At 37.6% G+C, this 25,893-nt stretch overlaps 1 protein-coding gene across 12 annotated transcripts in view; it reads right to left on the reverse strand.

Annotated features, from left to right (window-relative positions):
* CPLANE1 (ciliogenesis and planar polarity effector complex subunit 1) overlaps positions 1-25,893 on the reverse strand; it is a 131,757-nt gene that overhangs the window by 38,132 nt on the left and 67,732 nt on the right. For 11 of the 12 annotated variants that reach the window (XR_009502291.1, XR_009502290.1, XM_059916250.1 and 8 more), the window contains 7 exons: positions 22,927-23,031; positions 21,356-21,427; positions 19,542-19,651; positions 18,596-18,791; positions 17,837-17,986; positions 13,859-14,109; positions 9,044-9,131 (listed from right to left, as the gene is read on the reverse strand). Coding sequence is in view for 10 of the 12 variants with exons in the window: in XM_059916250.1 (XP_059772233.1) it covers positions 9,044-9,131; positions 13,859-14,109; positions 17,837-17,986; positions 18,596-18,791; positions 19,542-19,651; positions 21,356-21,427; positions 22,927-23,031 (972 nt within the window). In the remaining 2 variants the exon portion in view is untranslated. The remainder of the gene's footprint in view (positions 1-9,043; positions 9,132-13,858; positions 14,110-17,836; positions 17,987-18,595; positions 18,792-19,541; positions 19,652-21,355; positions 21,428-22,926; positions 23,032-25,893) is intronic. The other variant, XM_059916251.1, reaches the window with a different exon arrangement.

A 25,893-nucleotide genomic window follows, 5' to 3' on the forward strand; every position in this document is an offset into this window, starting at 1 on the left:
GAGCGGGAGGTCAGGCTGAAGCTCCTGCGGTGGGAGCTCCATGTCAGAACCACTGGACTAACAGAGAACCTCAGACTCCAGGGAATATTCATTGGAGTGAGGTCTCATGGAGGTCCTCATCTCAGCACAAACACCCAGCTCTACCCAACAGCCTATAAACTCCAGTGTTGGAAGCCTCAGGCCAAACAACCAGTAAGACAGGAACACAATCCCACTTATAAAAAAAAAAATGAGATGGCAAAAAAATATGTCACAGATCAAGGAGCAAGGTAAAAACCTACAAGACCAAATAAATGAAGAGGAAAAAGACAATCTACCTGTAAAAGAATTCAGAGTAATGATAGTAAAGATGATCCAGAATCTGGAAATAGAATGGAGGCACAGATTGAGAAAATACAAGAAATGTTTAACAGAGATCTAGAAGATCTAAAGAACAAACAAACAGAGATGAACAACATAATAACTGAAATGAAAAACACATTAGAAGGAATCAATAAAAGAATAACTGAGGCAGAAGAACGAATAAGTGAGCTAGAAGACAAAATGGCAGAAATAACTGCCAAGGAGCAGAATAAAGAAAAAAAAAGAAAAGCATTGAAGACACCCTCAGAGACCTCTGGGACAACACTAAACGCACCAACATTCTAATTACAGGGGTCCCAGAAGAAGAAGAGAAAAAGAAAGGGTCTGAGAAAACATCTGAAGAGATTATAGTAAAAAACTTCCCTAACATGGGAAAGGAAATAGTCACCCAAGTCCAGGAAGCCCAGAGAGTCCCATACAGGATTAACCCTAGGAAAAACACAACAAGACACACATTACTCAAACTAACAAAAATTAAATTCAAAGAAAATATACTAAAAGCAGCAAGGGAAAAACAAAAAATAACATATAAAGGAATACCCATAAAGTTATCAGCTGATTTTTCAGCAGAAACTCTGCAGGCCAGAAGGGAGTGGCAGGATATACTTAACGTGATGAAAGACAAAAACCTGCAACCAAGATTACTCTACACATTAAGGATCTCATTCAGATTCGAAGGAGAAATCAAAAGCTTTTCAGACAAGCAAAAGCTAAGAGAATTCAGCACCACAAAACCAGCTTTACAACAAATGCTAAAGAAACTTCTCTAGGCGGGAAACACAAGAGAAGAAAAAGACCCACAAAAACAAACCCAAAACAATTAAGAAAATGGTAACAGGAAGATACATATGGATAATAACCTTGAATGTAAATGGATTAAATGCACCAATCAAAAGACAGGAATGGGCTGAATGGATACAAAAACAAAACCCATATATATGCTGTCTACAAGAGACCCACTTCAGACCTAGGGACACCTATGGACTGAGGTGAAGGGATGGAAAAAGATATTCCATACAAATGGAAATCAAAAGAAAGCTAGAGTAGCAATACTCGTATCCAAGAAAATAGCCTTTAAAATAAAGACTATTATAAGAGACAAAGAAGGACACTACATAATGATCAAAGGATCAATCCAAGAAGATATAACAATTACAAATGTTTACGCACCCAAAATAGGAGCACCTCACTACATAAGGCAAATGCTAACAACCATGAAAGGAAAAATTGACAGCAACACAGTAATAGAAGGGGACTTTAACACACCACTTACACCAATGGACAGATCATTCAAAAAAAATAAATAAGGAAACACAAGCTTTAAGTGACACTAAAGACCAGATAGGTTTAATTGATATTTATAGAACATTCCACCCAAAAGTGGCAGAATACACTTTCTTCTCAAGTGCACATGGAACATTCTCCAAGACAGATCACACCTTCGGCCACAAATCAAGCCTTGGTAAATTTAAGAAAACTGAAATCATATCAAGCATCTTTTCTGACCACAACGCTATGATATTGGAAATCAACTACAGGAAAAAAAACTGTAAAAAACACAAATATACGGAGGCTAAAGAGCATGCTACTAAACAACCAAGAGATCACTGAAGAAATCAACAAAGAAATAAAAAAATACAAAGAAACAAATGACAATGAAAACACGACGACCCAAAAACCAATGGGAGGCAGCAAAAGCAGTTCTAAGAGGGAAGTTTATGGCAATTCAATCTCACCTCAAGAAACAAGAAAAATCTCAAATGAACAATCTAACCCTACACTTAAAACAACTAGAGAAAGAAGAACAAAGAAAACCCAAAGTCAGTAGAAGGAAAGAAATCATAAAAATCAGAGCAGAGATAAATGAAATAGAAACAAAGAAAACAATAGCAAAGATCAATAAAACTAAAAGCTGCTTCTTTGAGAAGATAAACAAAATTGATAAACCCTTAGCCAGACTCATCAAGAAAAAAAGGGAGAGGATGCAAATCAATAAAATTAGAAATGAAAAAGGAGAAATCACAACAGACACCTCAGAAATACGAAGGAATATAAGAGACTACCACAAACAACTGTATGTCAATGAAATGGACAACCACAAAGAAATGGACAAATTCTTGGAAAGCTACAATTTTCCAAGGCTGAACCAGGAAGAATTAGAAAATATAAAAAGACCTATCATAAGTAATGAAATTGAAACCGTAATTAAAAATCTTCCAACAAACAAAAGTCCAGGACCAGACGGCTTCACAGGCGAATTCTATCAAACATTTACAGAAGAGTTAACACCCATCCTTCTCAAACTCTTGCAAAAAATTGCAGAGGAAGGAACACTCCCAAACTCATTCTACAAACCCACCATCACCCTGATACCAAAATCAGAAAAAGATATCACAAAATAAGAAAATTATAGACCAATATCACTGATGAACATAGACACAAAAATCCTGAACAAAACACTAGCAAACAGAATCCAACAGCACATTAAAAGGATCATACACCATGATCAAGTGGGATCTATCCCAGGGATGCAAGGATTCTGCAATATATGCAAATCAATCAATGTGATAACACCACATTAACAAATTAAGGAATAAAAACCATAAGATCATCTCAATAGATGCAGAAAAAGCTTTTGACAAAATTCAACACCCATTTATGATAAAAACTCTCCAGAAAGTGGGCACTGGGGGAACCTACCTCAACATAATAAAGGCCATTTATGACAAACCCACAGCAAACATCATACTCAATGGTGAAAAACTGAAAGCATTTCCACTAAGATCAGGAACAAGACAAGGATTTCCGCTCTCACCACTTCTATTCAACATAGTTTTGGAAGTCCTAGCTACGGCAATCAGAGAAGAAAAAGAAATAAAGGGAATACAAATTGGAAAAGAAGAAGTAAAACTGTCATTGTTTGCGGATGACATGATACTACACATAGAAAATCCTAGAGATGCCACCAGAAAACTACTAGAACTAATCAATGAATTTGGTAAGGTTGCAGGATACAACATTAATGCACAGAAATCTCTTGCACTCCTATACACCAACAACAAAAAATCAGAAAGAGAAATTAAGGAAACAATCCCATTTACCATCGCAACAAAAAGAATGAAATATCTAGGAATAAACCTGCCTAAGGAGGCGAAAGACTTGTACTCAGAAAACTATAAAACACTGATGAAAGAAATCAAAGATGAAATAAATAGATGGAGGGATATACCATGTTCTTGGATTGGAAGAATCAATATTGTGAAAATGACTATACTACCTAAAGCGATCTACAGAGTCAATGCAATCCCTATAGAACTACCAATGGCATTCTTCACAGAATTAGAACAAAAAATTTTACAATTCGTATGGAAACACAAAAGACCCCAAATAGCCAAAGCAATCTTGAGAAAGAAAAATGGAGTTAGAGGAATCAGGCTCCTGACTTCAAACTATACCACAAAGCTACAGTAATCAAGACAGTATGGTACTGGCACAAAAACAGAAATATAGATCAATGCTACAGGATAGAATGCCCAGAGATAAACCCATGCACATATAGTCACCTAATTTACGACAAGGGAGGCAAGAACATACAATGGAGAAAGGACAGCCTCTTCAATAAGTGGTGCTGGGAAAACTGGACAGCTACATGTCAAAGATGGAAATTAGAACACTCCTTAACACCATAAACAAAAATAAACTCCAAATGGATTAAAGACCTAAATGTAAGACCAGACACTAAAACTCTTAGAGGAAAACACAGGAAGAACACTCTTTGACATAAACCACAGCATGATCTTTTTTGACCCACCTCCTAGAGTAACAGAAATAAAAACAAACAAAAAAACCCCAAATGGGACCTAATTAAGCTTAAAAGCTTTTGCACAGCAAAGGAAACCATAAACAAGACAAAAAAACAACCCTCAGAATGGGAGACAATATTTGCAAATGAAACAACAGACAAAGGATTAATCTCCAAAATATACAAACAGCTCATGGAGATCAATACCAAAAAAACAAACAACCCAATCCAAAAATGGGCAGAAGACCTAAACAGACATTTCACCAAGACAGACATAGAGATGGCCAAGAGGCACATGGAAAGATTCTCAACATCACTAATTATTAGAGAAATGCAAATCAAAACTACAATGAGGTATCACCTCATGCCTGTCAGAATGGCTATTATCAAAAAGTCTAGAAACAATAAATGCTGGAAAGGGTGTGGTGAAAAGGGAACCCTCCTGCACTGTTAGTGGGAATGTAAATTGATACAACCACTATGGAAAACAGTATGCAGGTTCCTTAAAAAACTAAAAATAGAACTACCATATGACCCAGCAATCTCACTACTGGGCATATACCTTGAAAATACCATAATTAAAAAAGAGACATGTACCACAATGTTCACTGCAGCACTATTCACAATAGCTAGGGCATGGAACCAACCTAAATGTCCATCCACAGATGAATGGATAAAGAAGATGTGGCACATATATAAAATGGAACATTACTCAGCCATAAAAAGAAACAAAATTGAGTTATTTGTAGTAAGGGGGATGGATGGACCTAGAGTCTGTCATACAGAGTGAAGTACGTCAGAAAGAGAAAAACAAATACCGTATTCTAACGCATATATATGGAATCTAAAAATTAAAAAAATGGTACTGATGAACCTAGTTTCAGGGCGGGAATAAAGATGTAGACATAGAGAATGGACTTGAGGACACTGGGTGGAGGGGGGAGTTGGGCAAAGTGAGAGTAGCATCGACATATATACACTACCAAATGTAAAACAGTTAGCTAGTGGGAAGCAGCAGCATAGCACAGGGAGATCAGCTCGGTGCTTTGCAATGACCTAGAGGGGTGGGATAGGGAGGATGGGAGGGAGGCTCAAGACGGAGGGGATATGGGGACATATGTATGCATATGGCTAATTCGCTTTGGTGTACAACAGAAACTAACAGAGTATTGTGAAGCAATTATACTCCAATAAAGATCTATTAAAAAAATAAAAGAATCATTCCTACTCCCATATAGTATAAATAAAAAGAAATATACACCTAGACAAAATGTATCAAAAATGCAAAACAAACCAAACATAAAGAGGAAAACTTTAAAAGGAATCAGAGATAAAAAAACAGCAATTAGACAGACAGCACATAGGTATTATAAACTCAGCAATTAGAGATGTCAGTGGAAAATGGAATAATATCTTTAAAATGCTGAGGGAAAATAAGCATCAACCTAGAATTCTGTACTTGGCTATAAGCCATCACTCACAAATTGTAGTAAAATTAAAACTATTTTCAAAGACTGGGAGAATTTGCTACTAACAGACTCCAGTTGAAAGAACTAATAAAGGAAGGAAGAAGAGAACAATCCTCGAAGAAGTGGATGCAAGAAGCAATAATGGCACAGAATAGAAAATGCCAGAGTGCATCTCAGGCAATAAGGACAAGTATTATTTGATGAAACTTGTGTTTTGGTTTCATATATTTATTGTTTACAAATGTACACTACTCAATTTACAACTTTTTTTTAAAAAAGAAGCAACTGAGGGGAAACTGGCAAACATGCTTATAAATTCAAATTAGTATTTACTTAAAAAAATACAAGACGGTGCAGTGGTTAAGAATCCGCCTGTCAATACAGGGGACACGGGTTCGAGCCCTGGTCCAGGAAGATCCCACATGCCACAGAGCAACTAAGCCCGTGCACCACAACTACTGAGCCTGCGCTCTAGAGCCCACAAGCCACAACTACTGAGCCCGCGAGCCACAACTACTAAAGCCTGAGCGCCTAGAGCCCGTGCTCTGCAACAAGAGAAGCCACCACAATGAGAAGCCCGCACACGGCAACAAAGAGTAGCCCCCGCTCGCCACAACTAGAGAAAGCCCGTGCGCAGCAACAAAGACCCAACCTAGCCAAAAATAAATAAATTAAAAACAAAAAAAAGTTTAACAACAACAACAAAAACAATACAAGACAAAGGAGACTAAGTGGGTGGGTTAAAAACAAGGTAGAACAAAAATACTAGAAAACATTATCAGAGAAAATGTGAAAAGGCATATGAGTATTAAAAGTCTAAAGTCCTTATATTGTTTGGGAGGTAAATATATTCATCTCAACACTCCTCAGAATGTTGAAAATTGAAGAATAATCACTAAGAGATTAAAAATAGAATGTAAAATTTCTAAACAAATAGAGAGGGAAAGAGAGAATACAGAAAACTCAATACAAGAGAAGGAAAGAAAGGACAGAAGGTAAAGAAAAAATAAGGAGTAAATAGGAAGCACAAAATAAGATAATAGAAATAAGCACAAATATATCAGTAATCACAGTAAATGGAAACTGATTATACTTGATGATTAAAACACAAATTATGTAATTATTTAAAAGAATGAAATCTAGCTATATGCTGGACACAGCTACAACATAATCACTCAGCTTGAAAGTAAAGGGATGTCTAATGTACAGGAAATACAGGGAACAGAGGAACATGTTAAATGACACCACAGAGATTCAATTAACAAATTATAGACTCCAAAAAATACTTAAGGACAAACAACAAGGTTTCTTCAACAAATAAACTAGAAGGGAAAAAGAGAGATAAAGGGGTAACACAGAAGTTAAAGGAAACTTTTAAGCCGTCAACCAACTGCCATGTATAGACCTTATCTGGACTCCAACTAGACCAAATAAACTATTTTTTAAAATGAGGCAACTGGCAATAGTTGAACACTAATTAGATACATGACAGTATCAAGACTTTTTAAAAAAGAAATGACAATATTATTATTTTTTAAAAGGAGACCTTATCTTTTAGAGATACATATAAAATATTTATGGATAAAATAATGTGCTGTCTGGAATTTGCTTTAAAATAATTCAGGAAAAGGTAGGAAGAGTGGGTGGGATACATAAAACAGGACTGGCCATGAGTTCGTAATTGTTAAAGGTGATTGTTGGGTACATGAAGGTCAATTATACTATTCTGTCTGCTATTGAAATATGCTTGAAATTTTCCATTAAAATTTTTTAAAAATAAAAAGTACTAAAAAAGATATACCAGGCAAAAGAAAGCAGGAATGGACATATTAATATTAGACAAAACTGACTTTTGAGTCTAAAAAGCATTACTGGGAATAAAGAGAGTCATTAATGATAAAAGGGATAAAATTCAACAAAAATAATCATCATGAACTATATTCATTTTATAGCACAGCCTCAACTACATAAAGAAACATTTAACAGAATTATGAAGAGAAATGAGTAATTCCACAATCATTGTGGGTAATTTTTAATGCACCCTTCTGAACAGTATAATTTAGAAGTCTGACTATTATATACGTGTGTGTGACTACATATATGAATTTATTTATTTATTTATTTGTTTGTTTGGCTGTGCCGGGTCTTAGTTGCAGCATGTAGGATCTTTGTTGCCACATGCGGGATCTTTGTTGAGGCATGCAGGATCTTTAGTTGCGACATGTAGGATCTTTAGTTGCAGTATGTGCGCTCTTAGTTGCAGCATGCGGGATCTAGTTCCCTGACCAGGGATTGAACCCGGGCCCCCTGCATTGGGAGTGCAGAGTCTTAACAACTGGACCATCAGGGAAGTCCCCATATATGAAATTTTATGTAGGATTTTATGTAGGAGATGTGTGTGTGTATATATATAAACCAACATAAAACGCTTATTCTTTTTAAATAAACAGAATATTTACAAAAACTGACTATATATACTGAGGGAAATTTTAACAAATATCTAAGAACGACATTATTATACACTCATCTAATCACAATACAATGAAAATGGAAATAAATTACAAAAATATAGCCCAAGCCCCATAATATTTGGAAGCTGAAAACTCCTTTTATGAGCTAAAGAAGAAATCTTGATATAAACTGCTAACTATTTCAATCTGAACACCACCAAAAGACATAACATATCAATACTCTTATCTGGGTCCTTTCAGAAACATGTTCAGCCTCAAATGCATTTATTAGAAAAAATAAAAAAAGAAAGAATGAAGTTAGGAAAAATCCAACAAGGTAAGGCCCCAAAAGCAGAAAGAATAATAAAGCTAAGAGTAGAAATTTATGAAAAAGAAAATTAAGAAACAATAGAGAGACTCAATGAACTAAAACCTGTTTTTTGGCAAAATGCATTAAACGGCTGACAAGACTCAATGAGAGAATGTAGATATAAACAACTATAGTTACAGTAGAAATTTATTTAAATAACTACCCTAATTCCATTCATTCAACAAGAAATGAAAAAACTTAATACTTCACCATTGCCACGTCATTTAACCTGAACCTCAAATTCTAGCTCAGCTGATGACCACAGACAAACAAGCAGCTCAGCACAAAGCTCTGTGTGACCCTCAGCAGTGTGTGGCCCCTCATGTGGAGTGACAGAAACTAAGATCCAGCCCACAGTGTCCACCTCTGGTAAAAACGCCAGGGGAGGGTACTGTGTCGGGCTTCTCGGAAAAAAGCTGGCCTGAGGTGGGAGCCAATCACATCATCACAACAATCATCCTCATCTAAAAATGAGGGGACAGATGGCTTCAGCTCCCAGAAGAAAACTATTCCCAGTTCTGGCACACCAAAAAGAAATACTTATTCTTTCAAAGAAAGGCTTCAGTCCCACCCCCGACCCCTCACAAACCTTCTTCAGGAATGTGAATGGTTTCTGAAGGCAATGTTTTCTCAGATTCGGGGCCAGAAGACAGCTCAATGTGATCTACAGGTTCAACCTGTAGAAAAACATACACAACAAAATAACTGTTACAAATGTTATGGTTTGATAATTTCAAAGCATCATAAACAATTTTATGTAGGTTTTACACATTTGTATTAATGCAACAAATGAAAGAATAGGATTAAATCCAATATGAGCTAAATGGTGAGAACTGATGAAGAGGAGTAAATTTTTACTTATTTTGTATCTTAACCGATTTAACCTTTTAAGAGGTTCAGGAAAATTGCATCATAAATTTTAGAATGGGGAGGAATGATAACTACCATCTAGACAAAACTTTTCTTTTTTTTACATAGTTCACCTTTATTTATTTATTTTTTATTGAAGTATAGTTGACTTACAATGTTATATTAGTTTCAGGTGCATAACATAGTAATTCAATATTTTTATACACTACACACCATACAAAGTTATACAATATTATTGACTATTTTCCCTGTGCTGTACATTACATCACCATGACTTATTTTTTTTTAAATAAATGGTAGTTTGTTCCTCTTAATCCCCTTTACCTATTCCGCCCATCTCCCATCCACCTCCCCTCTGGCAACCACTGGTTTGTTCTCTGCATCTATGAGTCTGTTTCTGTTTTATATGTTTATTTGTTTTGTGTTTTAGACAGTCTCTTCAACAAATGATGTTGGGAAAACTGGACAGCTACATTTAAAAGAATGAAACCATTTTCATAGACCATTTTCTTACACCATATACAAAAATAAACTCAAACTGGATTAAAGACTTAAATGTAAGACCTGAAACCATAAAACTCCTAGAAGAAAACAGGCAGTACGCTCTTTGACATTGGTCTTAGCGATATATTTTTGGATCTGTCTCCCCAGGCAAGTGCAAGAAAGCAAAAATAAACAGAGACTACATCAAACTAAAAAGCTTTTGCACAGAGAAGGAAACCAACAACAAAACGGAAAGGCAACCTACAGACTGGGAGAAAATATTTGCAAATACTATCTCCAATAAGGGATTAATATCTAAAATATTTAAAGAACTCATACAACTCAATATCAAAAAAACAAACAATCCAATTTAAAAATGGGCAGAGGACATGAACAGACATTTTTCCAAAGACAACATACAGATGGCCAACAGGCACATGAAAAGATGCTCAACATCACTAATCATCAAGGAAATGCAAATCAAAACCACAATGAGATACCACCTCATGTCAGACAGAATGGCTATTATCAAAGAGACAAGTATTGACAAGGCTGTGGAGAAAAGGGAACCCTTGTGCACTGCTGGTGGGAATGTAAATTAGTGCAGCCACTATGGAAAACAGTATGGAGGTTCTTCAAAAAAAATTAAAATAGATCTACCATACAATCCAGCAATTCCACTTTTGGGTATTTATCTGAAGAAAACAAAACCTTTCATTTTAAAGATGAGGGAATAAGGCCCAGAGAAATTCAGTGACTTGCAAATCCAGAACATGGGCTTGAACCCATATCTTTAAGGCACGTAGTCGGTGTGTCCACAGTGTCCCTCAGCCTCTTCCAGACCTACAAGCTGTTTTCTTAAACTAAAATGGGCAAGTCAAAATCTTTGTATTTACGTGTGCATTATAATAGGGTGAGAACATTTTAAGCCAATACGCCAAACCTTTCATTTAAATCAATTCTATTTCCTTCAAAGTAGTCACCTCGGAAGAATAGAGTTTGATCAACCATTTTTAGAAGTCTTCTTTTGAAACTGTCTCCCAAGCTTGTGCTACAATTACTAATAACTGTTCCATTAGTAAGTCTTTATTATATGAACATGATTTTATTTCTGTCAGAATCTAAAAATGAGAGCACAAAGACAGCCATTAAATAAAGTTATCAATTGCCTGCCATGCACCAAGCAAAAGACATAATTCCTACCTGCCAGTTTGGAAAGGCTTGGGCTGAGAGGGGACCTGTCTCAGAATTTGCGGGAACTTTCAAAAAATACAAGTGTGTGACCTACGCCCTCCTCCTTGCAAAGTCACTCCCCTTCCTCTCTCTCCGCCCCACCCCTTTCAAAAGGGCTGGCATGTTTATTTTGAAAAAGCATCCCAAGTGATCTTGACATGCACAGTTGTCCTTTTATCTAATGACCCAGATCTGTGGAAATTCTTCTTGAAATTCCTCCTCTGGCTTGCTTTCTCCTGAGCCTCTTCCCTCCCTCAGATTGTTCCTTCTTAAGAGCTTTGTTGTTGAATCCCCATCCTTAAAAGTTAGTGCACCCACAGAATTCTGATCTTAACCCACTTTTTCCTTACTCAATATGCTCTCTCTGGGTGAGTGCCCTCACTATTATAATTTGAACTTTCTCCTAACTGATGACTCTAAAATCTGTACCATCACCCCCGGATCTAGCTCCTGAGCTCCAGAAGTATCAATAGATATCCAAATGCCTACTAATCTCACAGCACCTCAAATTTCACATGGCCCTCACTGAAATCTCTGTCTTACTCCTCCCAAAAGGCATACATTTCCTCTACCCTAGTTTAGAAAATGACTCCAACATTCACCCAAGCTGGAAATCTGGACTCTACTGTGAATCTCTGCATTATTCACCTTCCCACAGCCACTCAACCTCTGAATCCTGCTACATCCTCCCTCCATCCCCAGGGCCAAAGTTCAGGTTATTATTATTTCTTGGCTTGGTACTATACACCAGATCCCAAACACCAATCAACAGACCTGATATAGAGCTAACTGATTAAGAATCATTTATGAAACTTGTTAATAATACAGATTCCTGGGCTCTAACCCAGACCTACCTAAAATCAGAATTTCATAGGTATGGGGCCCATGAGTTTGCACTTCTGACAAGTTCCCAAGTTGATTCTAACAAACAGCTAGCCTAGAACTACTGTGACCCAACCAATCTCCCTGTTCCTAGTCTTTACCTCTCCATTCTATTCACCACATGGCTGCCAGAGTGTCTGATCATATCATTTCAGTGCTTAAAATTCCTCAGTGGTTCCCTATTGCCTACTTATAGAGTAAAATCCTATTCTCTTGGCACGGCAAACAACACTTTCCATCCTTCCCTATCTGCCCTACCTACCTCTCCTGCCAGGCATCTTAAAGCCCAGTCCCATCAACTGCTACCTTCCGCTAACGTTGATATAGTTCCCCAAATACTCTATGCCATTCTGCTTTTGCTCATGATGTTTTCATCAGCCCTTGCTCATCGAACTGATGAATATCAATTCATTATCAGTTCAAGAATCACCTCTACGAAGCCTTCTCTGGTGCCATAGCTTCACTTACCTATACAGTCACAACAGGCCATATGTACCTGTGTGTCCTTACAGCATCCTGTTCACATGTATTTTTGGTGCATACATCAATCTTCTTTTATTAGATTCTAAGCTCCTTGAGAGTAGGGACTATGCTTTATTTACTTTCCTATTCCCAGAACTTAGCACAGGGCCTAGCATGTGGTATAAGGTCAAAAAATGTTTGTTAAAGGAACGAATGATTCATGGGCTCTGGAGAGAGTGAACAAGCCAGGAACAAGACTAGATTCAGGTGTAAGTAACATAACTGGCTTTAGATATGCTTAATAAACTAGAAGATAAGGGATTTTGAAAGTGATTCCTTGGAATATGGACTTCCAAGGACAACTCTGACACTCAACATTAATTTGGATGTAACAGATCTAAACCTGGATTAAAAACAAAAAGGAAAACAACCAACGAAACACCATAATGTCATTACTTAATAGTAGTCCTGAAACTAACACAACATTGCAAATCAACTACACTCCAATAAAAATTTTAAAAAACCCAGTAGTCCTACTTCATATATTTTTTTCAGTGTAGTTTCACATATGTTTAACCTTAACCTTTTAATAATTGTTAAATGTTTGGATTAAAGAAATGCTATAAACCTAATAAATTTATATTTTAAAATATCAACATCTTAGCAACCTGGAATATTTGTTAGACATGTCACTGATGGAATTCTTTTCCTGCAAACCAATTTGTATTTCTCACATTCAAAATATTTTTCCAATTTGTTTGTTAACCTTTATTTTATATAAATTTTGTTTCCTAAAAAAAAAAGATGGGATGTTTGTGCAAAGTAAGTAATTAACGTTTGAGACTTCCTTTCTATTGGTCTACTATGATATACCAATATACATAAACATTAATCTCTTTATTATGAATACTTTTCAAAGATACAGAAAACTTCTAAGCACTAGTAATCCCATTGTATAACATATCTGAAAGAAACAGAATTCAAAATATAAGGATAACAATGTTTGTAAAGTTATAAAAATCTTGCTAAAGAAAATGATACTCAATTATGAGCAGCGTTTATCTAAAACCACAGTCTGGTTTTGTAATTCATATATTTATTTTCCGGGTAGGAAGCAAGAGTTCACTTCTTAAAAGCTTAATGTTTAAGTGGTTCTCAACTGGGAGTGATTTTGTCCCCCAGGGGACATTTGGCAATGCCTGGAGACATTTTTGATTATTATAGCTGAGGGGAATGCTACTGACAGCTAGTGGGTCAAAACCAGGGATGCTACTAATTATCTTACAATGCATGGGACAAACTCCCACAACAAAGAAATATCTGGCCCAAATGTCAACAATGCTGAGGTTGAGAAACCCTAGCTTAAAGAAACCAAATTTCCCATTATTTTGAAAAATCAAGAGTCTAAAATTATATCACACTACAAATTTAATAAGTAGGTAACAAACAAAAAACTAAAATAAAGACAGCCTACCTTAATACAATGTCGGTCTAGCTTTATGTGTCTCGGGTAATTCTGCTCTATGTTTTCAGCAATGTTCTGTATTGCTAACAGCTGTTCATCAATTCTCTGAAGCTTTGAGGTGAGATGCTCTAGCCGGCGAGCTGCAGAGCTTGGCGCAGGACAAGTGGCAGAGACATCCTGTAGTAGTTCCCACAGCAGATAATCTGCGGCATCTGACTTTGAGCTTGGTTCCTTGAATCGAAGATCTGGCTTTGGCGTATCTAAATATTAATAAAGGTAATATCAGAATTGACTACAATTAAAACAGAAGTAGATGCTGATGATCTAATTTTTTGAAGACCTCATTTTAAGTCAACATAACATTCCCTTCCAAATCAGTTTTAACTTAATATACTTAGAAATACCATTTCAGCTTCTTGACTTCTGAGATTTGTCTTTGTTGTGAGATAAGAATACATTACAGTGTTACCATTACCACAAAGTTCCATATACAATGCAATTTGAATGTTACTTTTATCTTCTGCTACAAAAATACACTTCATCAAAAAGCAACCTTACTATTTTTATGACTTTTTAAAACTCCACTTGAAAACCAACAATGTCACACAGTAAAACCTAGGTCCAATGTTGGCCATTACTGCTTTTACGTGGGCTCGTAGGCAAACATTAAACCTCCCAAGACCCTTATCAAAGCCAATGACTAACTCTACTCTTAAGCCCAACTGATTCTTGTCCCAAATTTGAAACACTTTTGGCTTCTGGGTCTTCTCCTCCCTATCTCGCTCTCCCTTCTCAGTCGTCGTCTTGGTCTCCCCTTCTGTCACCCACTCCTTTTACCCTTCAGTATTTCCAGGGCGCCAGTCTCAGCTCACGTCTCTTCTCACTCCACCCACCCTCTCTGGGTGAGGTCTCAGATGCACTGCTGACTCTCACATCCAAATGGCACTCTTTCTGAGCTCCAGCCCTTAAATCCATCTGTATCCTGGTCATCTCAGTTAGGCTGTCCCAAAAGCATATAAAACCAAACTCATCGCTTCAGCCCTTTCACCTTGCTCCTTCCTCCTGATTCCCCAGCTCAGGGAGTAGCACTATCATTCACCTAGCTTCCCAAGCCAGAGGCCTGAGACACATTCGAGGTTCTTCCTTCCTTCAGTTCCAACGTGACACCAAATATCGATGATCCATGTACCAATCATCTCCTCATTCCTACTACCAGTGCTTAGCTGAAGCTTTCACAACCAATGGACCCCAAACAGTATCCTTATCTCTAACTTATTTCACTTCTCTCTAGCCCAACTTCCACACAGGCCCTAGAGAGGTCTTTTAAAACACAAATCTGGTATTTTTCCTTTTCCACCTGAAATCCTTCAGCGTTTCTCTAATGCCTTCACCTTAAAAGTTCAAATGTCTCAGTATGAGAGACAATGGCATTGTCTTTCCTTGGCCTACTTATCCAGCTCATCTCTTGCTATTTCTTAAAAAAACAAAAATTCCAAGCACACTGAACTTTAATTTTCTCAAACTCAGCAAGCTCCATCAAACCTCTGAGTCATTGCACAATCTATTCTCTCCATCTGTATGCACCTTTCCCTCGCTAGATCCTACTTTTAAGATTCCATTTAGGTGGCTCTCCCCTAAATAGCCCCAATCCTCCCCAGAGATGGATTAGATGCTATATTTCCCAGCAATCTCATCCTTATCACCATAACTGCACTTACCATGCTGTATCATAATCATCTCTTTACTTCCCTGCCTTCCTTCCCACCATATGTGAGCCCAAGGACACAGAACCTGGTATTACTCTCTTCTTTAGTCCCAATATATTGTCCCTAACGTAGTGTTGAGTGAATGAAGAGTTGGTCAAGTGAGGATTATGATGCCTGTCCTAATTCATAGAGGTTTTGTGAAGATCAAATTATCCAACAAAATACTCTGAAAACTGTGAATTACTAAACAAATGTTAAGTAGTGATTATATTTCAGTCCCAGTCTAAGGAGAAGCTTCCCATGAGAAGATAAAGGTAAATTCCAGTGTTGGCAATGGCAGTCACATAATCTTTCCCTACCTGTTTTGGCCCTACCCTTTTTTTAGCTTGACTCTCACAGTACTTTGCCACCTACCCTTCTTGTTTCTTGGCAGCCTGCAGTATCTCCCTTATTCACGCAGGAAAGAATCTGGTGTGCAAACTTCAAGTAGAAAATACAGCAAAAAGAGATGGATGTGCTCAAAATCTGGAATGGCCTACATACATAATGAAACTAGTTTCCCTTCCTGTGGAGAAACTGTTCCACTCTCACTGACTAACTGAAAAAAAATCACCTAGGAGGTGATTTTAAATATTGAGTTCCACTGACCCTGCAATGCTCTCCCTCTGCCTAGCAAAGCTCTGCTTGCTGTTACTGATAGTATTCCTATTGGAGATGGTTTCTAAAATAGTAAGCTACTGTCATTCAAAATGGTGAGGTCTCACTAACACAGAAATGTATTGTTTGTTTGGCTTTTGCTTTTGTTTTAAATACCTAAGAACCCTGTCTCTCCCTTCTCCCAGCCTTTTCTTATAATACAAATCCCACTCAACTCTACTGTGACTATATTCTGAGTCTTTAAAGTATACTATGTATATACCATGATGGAATTTAATTTCAAAATATAAAACCCTTCCTTTTAAATTGGCATTTTTAAGCTCTCTTTAGTAATAGTAGAAGGGTCCACTGACATATTTTCATGACCAATCTCCCCAGAGAAGGATCTTCCAAAAGGTTGAATATAGACTTGATCTCACTGATGGAGGAAATTAACCTGTAGCTTATAGTCATTTAAAATGCTGTCCTAAGATATTCTGAGGTCACCGGGAGATCAGTCTCGTTCTACTTTGTCAGAATTTCAAAAGTCAAGTTGGTGTGAAAATGAAGGGAAACTAACAGGACACCTAAGTAGTCACAGGCATTTGGCTAGATGCAACCCTAATGACAACCCTATGAGGTTGTATCTTACAGAGATACAAGTGAGGATCAGATAAAGTTAATTACCTGCAAAAAGTCTCCAAGCTATTAAGTAACAGGGCTGAGACTGAAAGCCAGGTCTGTTCTATTTGAATCTACTGATAAAAGCCAAGGTCTTTTCATTTCCCCACACACTTCCCCAGCCTGAAAGACTGTCAGCTTCATACATCCTCCCTCCACTACCAATGCACCTAGCAGTCCCATGGCAGGGGAGAGAGAGGGCAAAGGCTTCAAAATCTGAAATGCTGGCACTTATTGTGTATACAGCTGTAATACACATGCTCTAACACATCCTAAGGTGAAGTTTCCCTGCTACCCATCCCTTTCTTGCTCCTCACATCTCCTGAGTGTCTGCTGTTGATGCACAATGACAAGGCAGTGCTGGACTTTGCACCCAAGCAGCTGATGACCACAAGGCTAGGTCCATTCCTCCCAACAGTTGTGGAAGCCAGAAGAGACATTAGGTCTCTGCTGCAGGAAGTCTGATTATATACTAGATTAATCTAATGATTCGCAACATGTAATAAGTTTAGGTTTTGGAGAAACATTCTTCTAAATCTTTCAAATATTTAACAATAATGCAATCTGATTTATGACTATAAAACTGAATATTTTACTAAGTACTATTGGCTACCAAGCCTGTGTATTTTCTATGTGCTATTCTAGAACTTCCCACCTTCTAAAATATGAGAATTCCTTTTTAACACCAAAACACTCATGAAATCCCACAGGATATTTATTTTTAGCCTCATTAATTGAGAAAAGACATATGCACAAATAGATCTGTAGTCTCCTTGCACAATATCCCTGGATCCCAGGCTTGGAACCATGACTATCTCATTTACCTATCTGCCTCTACTCTCCTTAGCAAGGGAAAAACCCTTTTTCTGGTTTCCTCTGCAATGATCAAGTTTTAGTGCTTATTTCTAATATAACGGTAATTCAGAGAAAGGGGAAAGTTATGCTATAAATCTAGGGCATTCACCTTTGTCCTGCTGTATGTCTGATGGTGGAGGTGAGGTGATGCAAGGCTCCTTCACTTCTGGAATGCCTGCTCTCCAGCTTCTTCCATCCAGACAGGTTGGAGACACTTTTGCAGGTTTAAAAAATAAATCCATAGTGGAATTGCCAGATTCTATCAAGAATACGAAAGGCATAAAAAGATTGATTCTAAACTTATAAACAAGGTATTTAAAAGATTAATAGAACATTTCTAAATGTGAATATAAACATCTAAAATTACAGTAAATTTGGACTTCCCTGGTGGCACAGTGGTTGAGAATCCACCTGCCAATGCAGGGGGCATGGGCTCGAGCCCTGGTCCAGGAAGTTCCCACATGCCACGGAGCAACTGAGCCCATGTGCCACAGCTACTTAGCCTGTGCTCTAGAGCCCTCAAGCCAAAACTACTGAGCCCGCGTGCCACAACTGCTGAGGCCCACGTGCCTGGAACCCGTGCTCCGCAACAAGAGAGGCCACTGCAGGGAGAGGCCTGCACACTGCAACGAAGAGTCGCCCCCGCTCGCCGCAACTAGAGGAGGCCCGTGTGTAGCAACAAAGACCCAACGCAGCCAAAAATAAATTAAATAAATAAATAAATATATTTATTAAAAAAATAAATAAAATAAAATTACAGTGGATTTGGAGGAAGAGAGCTAAGAGACATAAGTAGGGGTAACAATGCTATATTAAAGAATTTTTCAAAATGTTTTAAATTTATTTTAAAAGTAGAAAAAATTATTACCTTGACTCTTAAAATTGTGCAGGGGAACAGCATTAGTAACTGAAGCTGCCATGTAATGTAATTCTGCAGAAGATGGGACTTCTAGACGATCGCTTTGCTGTTTGATAATATTATCATCTGAAGGCTCTTCTCTAACAGGTAATTTGTGTAGATCATCAGCTTCAATGTCAATCACATTTATGTAAGTGTGTCCAATCTGAACCAAAACACACAAAATCAAAGAGGGTTACATTCTTTTTACTTATAGTACAGCCACTCTACCCTACCCCTGCCCCAAAAAGGTTTAATTCTCAAGGCAAGAAAAGCTTATAGGGGCTTCCCTGGTGGCGCAGTGGTTGAGAGTCTGCCTGCTAATGCAGGGGACACGGGTTCGAGCCCTGGTCTGGGAAGATCCCACATGCCGCGGAGCAACGGGGCCTGTGAGCCACAAATACTGAGCCTGCGCGTCTGGAGCCTGTGCTCCGCAACAAGAGAGGCCGCGATAGTGAGAGGCCCGCGCACCGCGATGAAGAGTGGCCCCCGCTTGCCACAACTAGAGAAAGCCCTCGCACAGAAACGAAGACCCAACACGGCCATAAATAAATTAAAAAAAAAAAACAAAAACAAAAACAAAAAACCTACACCTTTTAAAAAAAAAAATAGATGTATAACAAGCGTAGAAAATGCTTGGAAAATACATCTATTAAAAAAAAAAAAAAAAAAAGAAGAGCTTATATAAGCCTAACTTAGGGAAAATTGCAGGAAGTATGTGTTATGGTCTTAGTTTACAGTATTTGGGGGCACAATATTTAAATTGTAAACTAATTTTTGACCTTTCCAACAAATCTACGTAGATGAGATTTTTGGCCTCATTTCACCTATACAACTGAATAATGCAGATGACCATAATAAAATTTAGCACAAAGGTATTATTAAAACTTCTTATTAAAACTTCCAAATTTAGTACCGTTTCACTTGCTGAAGGTGACAGAGGTTTCTCTGATATTTCAGTGGAAAGTCTGAGATTTAGATATACATCTGGTGCCAAGAGTTGAGGAACATTCAAAGATTCATGTTCTAAAAATAAGAAAAATCAGGATAGTAAAAAAATCTGTATATAGCTCTATGTTGTTAACTTGGTAAGAAAAAGTTAGCAACAAACAACATTAAAGACATTTGTTGAAGGGACTTCACTGGTGGCGCAGTGGTTAAGAATCCACCTGCCAATGCAGGGGACATGGGTTCAATCCCTGGTCCGGGAAGATCCCACATGCTGCGGAGCAACTAAGCCTGTGAGCCACAACTACTGAGCTTGTGCTCTAGAGTCTGCGAGCCACAACTACTGAGCATGCGTACCACAACTACTGAAGCCCGCACACCCTAGAGCCTGCGTGCCTCAACTACTGAGCCCACGCGCTGCAACTACTGAAACCCACATGCTCTAGAGCCCGTGCTCTGCAACAAGAGAAGCCACCAGTGAGAAGCCTGCACACCACAACAAAAAGTAGCCCCTGCTCGCTGCAACTAGAGAAAGCCCGCGTGCAGCAACGAAGACCCAATGCAACCAAAAAAAAAAAAAAAAGGCTATCTGCTGAAAATCTAAGCAGAAGTTTCATAGGTATAAATAAATTAAAGCAAATTGTATTCTATTCTAAGGGCAAATTACTCTGGAATAATTCAGAATTGAATGCATATTGACTATTGCTTTTCTCATATGAATGACTCACAAGAATAATGAAATATCTAAGTCATACCAAGAAAATGCTATGATTTCATTTTTCAATTTCAGATATATTAAGTCATTTTTGCTTGTTTAAAATTTCAATAAAGCCAGGCTTTAGGAAATTAATCATAACTAATTTATTTTTTTTACTTTCAACACTGTTTCTTGTTGTTTGTTCGTTTGTTTAACCAGCTTTTTTGAGATGTAATTCACCTCCTTTAAAAATGTACAATTCAGTGTTTTTAGTATATATAAAGACCATAGCTAAATTTTACCACTTAAAATGCTTAATATCTTAATTTTACAAAAGTCATTAGCTTCTTATTCAAAACAATATAGAAGCCTGTCACAGTAAGTCAGCAGTCTAACTCTGTGCCTTTTGTCCTACAACTCTTATTTCCTAGCATTGTATTTTTAATAGAACATTACTTTCAAATTTCACAAGCAAAATATAACTCGCTGCAATACTGAGTACTGGAAACTTGGCACCAAGGCTTGAATTTAAACCACATGACAACTAAAAAACTAGAAAAAAAAAAGGGCTTCCCTGGTGGCACGGTGGTTAAGAATCCACCTGCCAAAGCAGGGGACACAGGTTTGAGCCCTGGTCCAGGAAGATCCCACATGCCGTGGAGCAACTAAGCCCATGCGCCACAACTGCTGAGCCTGCGCTCTAGAGCCCACGAGCCACAACTACTGAGCCCACGTGCTATAACAACTGAAGCCCGCGTGCCTAGAGCCCGTGCTCTGCAACGAGAGAAGCCACCGCAATGAGAACCCCATGCACTGCAACGAAGAGTAGCCCCTGCTCACCGCAACTAGAGAAAGCCTGCGTGCAGCAACGAAGACCCAATGCAAACAAAAATAAATGAATAAAATAAATAAATTTTTTAAAAAACTAGAAAAAAGGAAAGTGAAAATACTTAAATTATCATTCTATCTTTGATTGGTTTAACTGCTTTTTTTATGGGGGTTGGTAACTCCTGTTTCAGCCATCATGCAGACGTAACCTTTAACTAGTCATGGTGTTCTCAGAAAAAAAAAGAAAGAAATCACACCTGATGAGGAAGAAATGATTTGCTGATTTTTATGACATTCAGAAACAACTTCTTGAGAAGCAGCATCTTTACCTTGTAGTCAATTAGAAGATTTGGGACAAAAAGAGAAAACAGAAAAAGGATTTCACAAGCACGGAAAAAATTAAATATACAAGTGCAGATTTTTATATCTTGTGTATAAAACGTGGTAGAAAAGTAGACTGACAGCTTAAGAATTTAATTTTTTAATTAATATGATAATTTTAGATTTTATTACTATTTATATCCTGGGCCTGATCACCTGAATGAATAGCAAACTTCTAACAAATAGGCTGCTGACTTTAGAAGACTACAGAGCAGTCAAGTATCTCCAAGGCTTTCTCAGAGATACATTTAAGAATGTTTCTCAAATGCGCACTCACCATTTGCATCAAAAAAAATCTTATTTAAAAAAAAAAATTATACATGCCTAAACTCATTCAGAAAGAAATAAAAATTAAAATAACAGAGGCCTTTTTTTAAAATCTATTGGATTGGTAAAGGATAAAAGAGTTAGCTAAATCATAGTGATGAACAACGACAACAAAAAAGGCTCTATGCAAGAAGTTACTCACTGAAGCATCATTTAAAGGAGAAAAATACTGGAAACCACCTAATACATTCATTCATTACATTAATGAAGAAGTCTGTCAGGCAAAATTCCAAATAATAGCTCCTCCAACATTTATTTCCTCTATTTTTGGACACAGTTACATATATTCTTCCCACACTAAACCCAATCTAGTCCTTCTCTTCCTAACTCAACTTCAGCAGCCACAGCTTCAGGCCTCTCAATCTTAGGCATGAAATTCTAGTAAAGTCAATTATGGCACAGAGAACCCAAATTCAAAATATTATTTCTACCAGGACTTCCCTGGCGGTCCAGTGGTTAAGACTCTGCCCTTCCAATGCAGGGGGTGTGGTTCAATCCTTGGTCAGGGAACTAAGATCCTACATGCCGCATGGCGCGGCCAAAAAATAAAAAATTTTAAAATATATATATATATATATATATATATATATTATTTCTACTGATTTAGGATGTAGTCCATGGCATTTTTAAACAAATACCTATTACGTTTTAATAAAGTTATCATAAATTCAATTTCAAATTTAATTTTAGTTTAAAATTTGTAAAGTATATACCAGGGCTGGGGACAAGAAGCTGGGATGAGTAACTAATATCACATAATTTTATCTATTTATGTTTTACTTAAATATTTATTTATTTATTTGGCTGTGCTGGGTCTTAGTTGCAGCATGCGGAATCTTCATTGCCATGTGCAGGACCTTTAGTTGTGGAATGAGGGATCTTTAGTTGTGGCATGCAGGATCTTTTAGTTGAGGCATTCGGGATCTAGTTCCATGACCAGGGATCGAACCCGGGCCCCCTGCATTGGTAGCGTGGAGTCTTAACCACTGGACCACCAGGGAAGTCCCTATCACATAATTTTAAATTCCTTTTAAATCACTGTTTTGAAAAAAAAGTTGATATATATTAAATATTGCAAAATATGATGAATTTTAAAAATTAAAGTGAAATAGCATTTTACCTGGGTCTGTATTTGTACTTGCATCCTGACATTCTTTAGCTTTCTTTTTTACAGAGGCCATGAAATGCAATCCAGCTGAAGTATTAACATCATCCTGGAGCTTTTCTTAAATATAACAACAAAACATTGGAAGCAATCATTGAGAGGCCAACATATTACCAGGAGCCCAGAAGCAGAGTACCTAACTCAAGGGAGGTGAGGAATTCAGTGTCAAGGTGTTACCAAAATGGACTTTCTGAGTGAAGTGGTATCTAAGTTGACCCTCACAGGCAGGTCAGTAGAATTAAAACCAAAATTGTGAAGGACTCTGTATGCCCAGGCTAGAAACCTATTCTTCTGGCTGATGAAGATCCAGTAGAAGTTATTGAGCAGGGAAATGATATGGTCAACCTGATGTTCTAGAGAAACCACCCCAGCCAGTGTGTGGAAAATAAATTTGAGTGGATAAAATTAAAGTAAGGCAATCAGATAGATGAGGCTGCTGCAGCAGTTCAAGTAAGTACCTAGTAATGGTGAGGAATAGAGGAGAGAGGATAAATTTAAGAATTACAACGATAGTAAAATAGGCAAGAACTGGCTACTGACTGGTTGAGAGGGGGAAGGGGAAAGCAGAACTCAGAATAATGTGTGTTTTGATGTTAAGTTGGTAGTGACACAAATGGAAATAGAGAACACAGAAGAACAAACCAGTTGGTAGGGAAGGGATAACGAATTCAGGTGGCACATGCTGTACCTGAGGTAATTTCCACCCTGGAGGAAACATTCAGCAGGAAGTAGAATCAAAGTCCAAAGACTATTATGGGAGTTTGGGTTTAGATGTGGATTTTCCTGGGAGAGTACCCAGGGAGTCTAAGTAGAATAAAAGAGTATCAATGATGGCACTTGGTAGTATAATAAAAAATATTTATACTTGGTCTTTGTCCTTGGTTCCAGGAACAAAACTCCTTACACCCTTGGATTTTCCTGAGTGGTAGGAGTATGTTTTGTTATTCATAATGAGCCCCTTTTGATCATATCTGAGTTTAGGCTAATGACTCCTGGCAGGCCCCTAGATAGTTTCAGGATGGGTGCTGGTCACCAGAGGAACCAACTATCAGCCCCGCCTTACCCCCACATCCATGGAGGGGAGAGCAGCTGGAGTTCAATCACCAATGGCCAATGATGTAATCAATCATGCCTATGTAATGAAATTTCAGTAAAAACCCTGAGACAATGAGGCTAAGGGGGCTTCTAGGTTGATGATTAAGTGGATGTGCTGGGAGTTGGTGCACCCAGAAAGGGTGTGGGAACTCTGTGTCCTCAAACCCCATACCTTGCCCTATGCCTCTCTCCCATTTGGCTGTTCCTGAGTTGTATCCTTTATAATGAAACTGTAATCACAAATAAAGTGCTTTTCTGAGTTCTAGAGTTGTTCTAGAGAATTAGTAAACCTGGTGAGGGGGGGGAGTGTCATGGGAATCCCTGAATTTATATTTGACCAGACAAAAATGCAGGTGTTGGGGACCCCATTTGCAGCTGGTGTCTAAAGGAAATAGGGAGTCTTTGGGGACTGATTCCTTAACCTCTGGGGTCTGTGCTAACTCTAGGTTATTACTGTTAGAATGGAATTGAATTACAGGACACCCAGTAGATGTCACAGAATTGGAGAATTGTTGTTGTTTGGAATGACACAATATACATTCACTGGAGTACTACGCAGTCATTTTAAATGACATTGTAGAAGAATATCTAGTAAAATGGGAAGATATATACCTTAATAATAGTATGTAAAAACAAGTAAGTTATTAAACAAGTAGAGGAGGTATTCTTTTTATATATATATACACATACATATATTTATAGATATATATGAGTAGCGATATTCAGAAAATAAACCCTAGAAGAATATTAACACTGGTTATCTCTAGACAGAAGGATTATGGGAGATTTTAATATTGGTCTTATTTTCTACTTGCATTTTCTAAATTTTCTCCAGTGAATATGTACCACCTTTGTGAAGAGAAAGAATGTTATCAAGAATGAAAAAGAAAATGGTTTTAAGACAAGTGAATGGAAAAGAAGAACACCAGACGGATTAAGAAGCTGAGAAACAGAAGCTAAGCAGGTCAGTGAGGAGACAACTGCTCAGCATGCAGAGGCCTGATGCTGGGTCGTGGCACCGAGAAAGGGAAGGAGCACCAGGTCAAGGATTAAGTGAAGGAATGGGGTAACAGACGTGAGGGATAAATCAGGGGTGACTTCCAAGGTAAAAATCTTGTCCAATCAAATGAGTGGTGAAATCACTAATAGGAAAATGCCAGTTTAAAATGTGGACATGTTTTTTTTTGTTTTTGTTTTGGCCACGCCACACAGCTTGTGGGATCTCAGTTCCCTGACTAGGAATTGAACCCGGGGCCACCACAGTGAAAGCCCAGAATCCTAACCACTAGGCCACCAAAGAACTCCCGTGAACATGTTGAATTTAAGGGGAAAGTAGAAAAGAAAGATGAGGGACGGAAGGTGTATATTTGAATGTCACCAAAAAAATTTAAGAGCTGAAGTCATGAAAGTGAATGGTTGCAGAGGCACAAGAGTGTCTGTGTGTATACGTGTGAAAAATACTGAAGAGAAAGGCTTGGGGAACATGTACTTCAGTGGCAAGAAATGAATTGACCAATTCAAGAAAGAAAAGAATTTACTATCTATAAACAAGTTCTTTTTTCTGAACTGATTCCTTTACTTTATTGTACATGTATTTTCTATGATTAATTTGACTCCAGGCGTGTTCTCCAATAATTTCCTTTTAGGCCTTATATATCAATATATTATTTGAGATTCTAATTAATTGCATTGCTCTACTATAGGGGTTGGTAAACTCTGTAAAGGGCCAGATGATAAATATTTTAGGCTTTGTGAACCATATGGTCCCTTTTGCAACAAATGGAACCTGCTGCAATGTGAAAGCTGTCATAGACAATGTGTAAATAA

This window comes from Balaenoptera ricei, chromosome 3 (assembly GCF_028023285.1).
Source record: "Balaenoptera ricei isolate mBalRic1 chromosome 3, mBalRic1.hap2, whole genome shotgun sequence".
Lineage (NCBI taxonomy): Eukaryota > Metazoa > Chordata > Mammalia > Artiodactyla > Balaenopteridae > Balaenoptera > Balaenoptera ricei.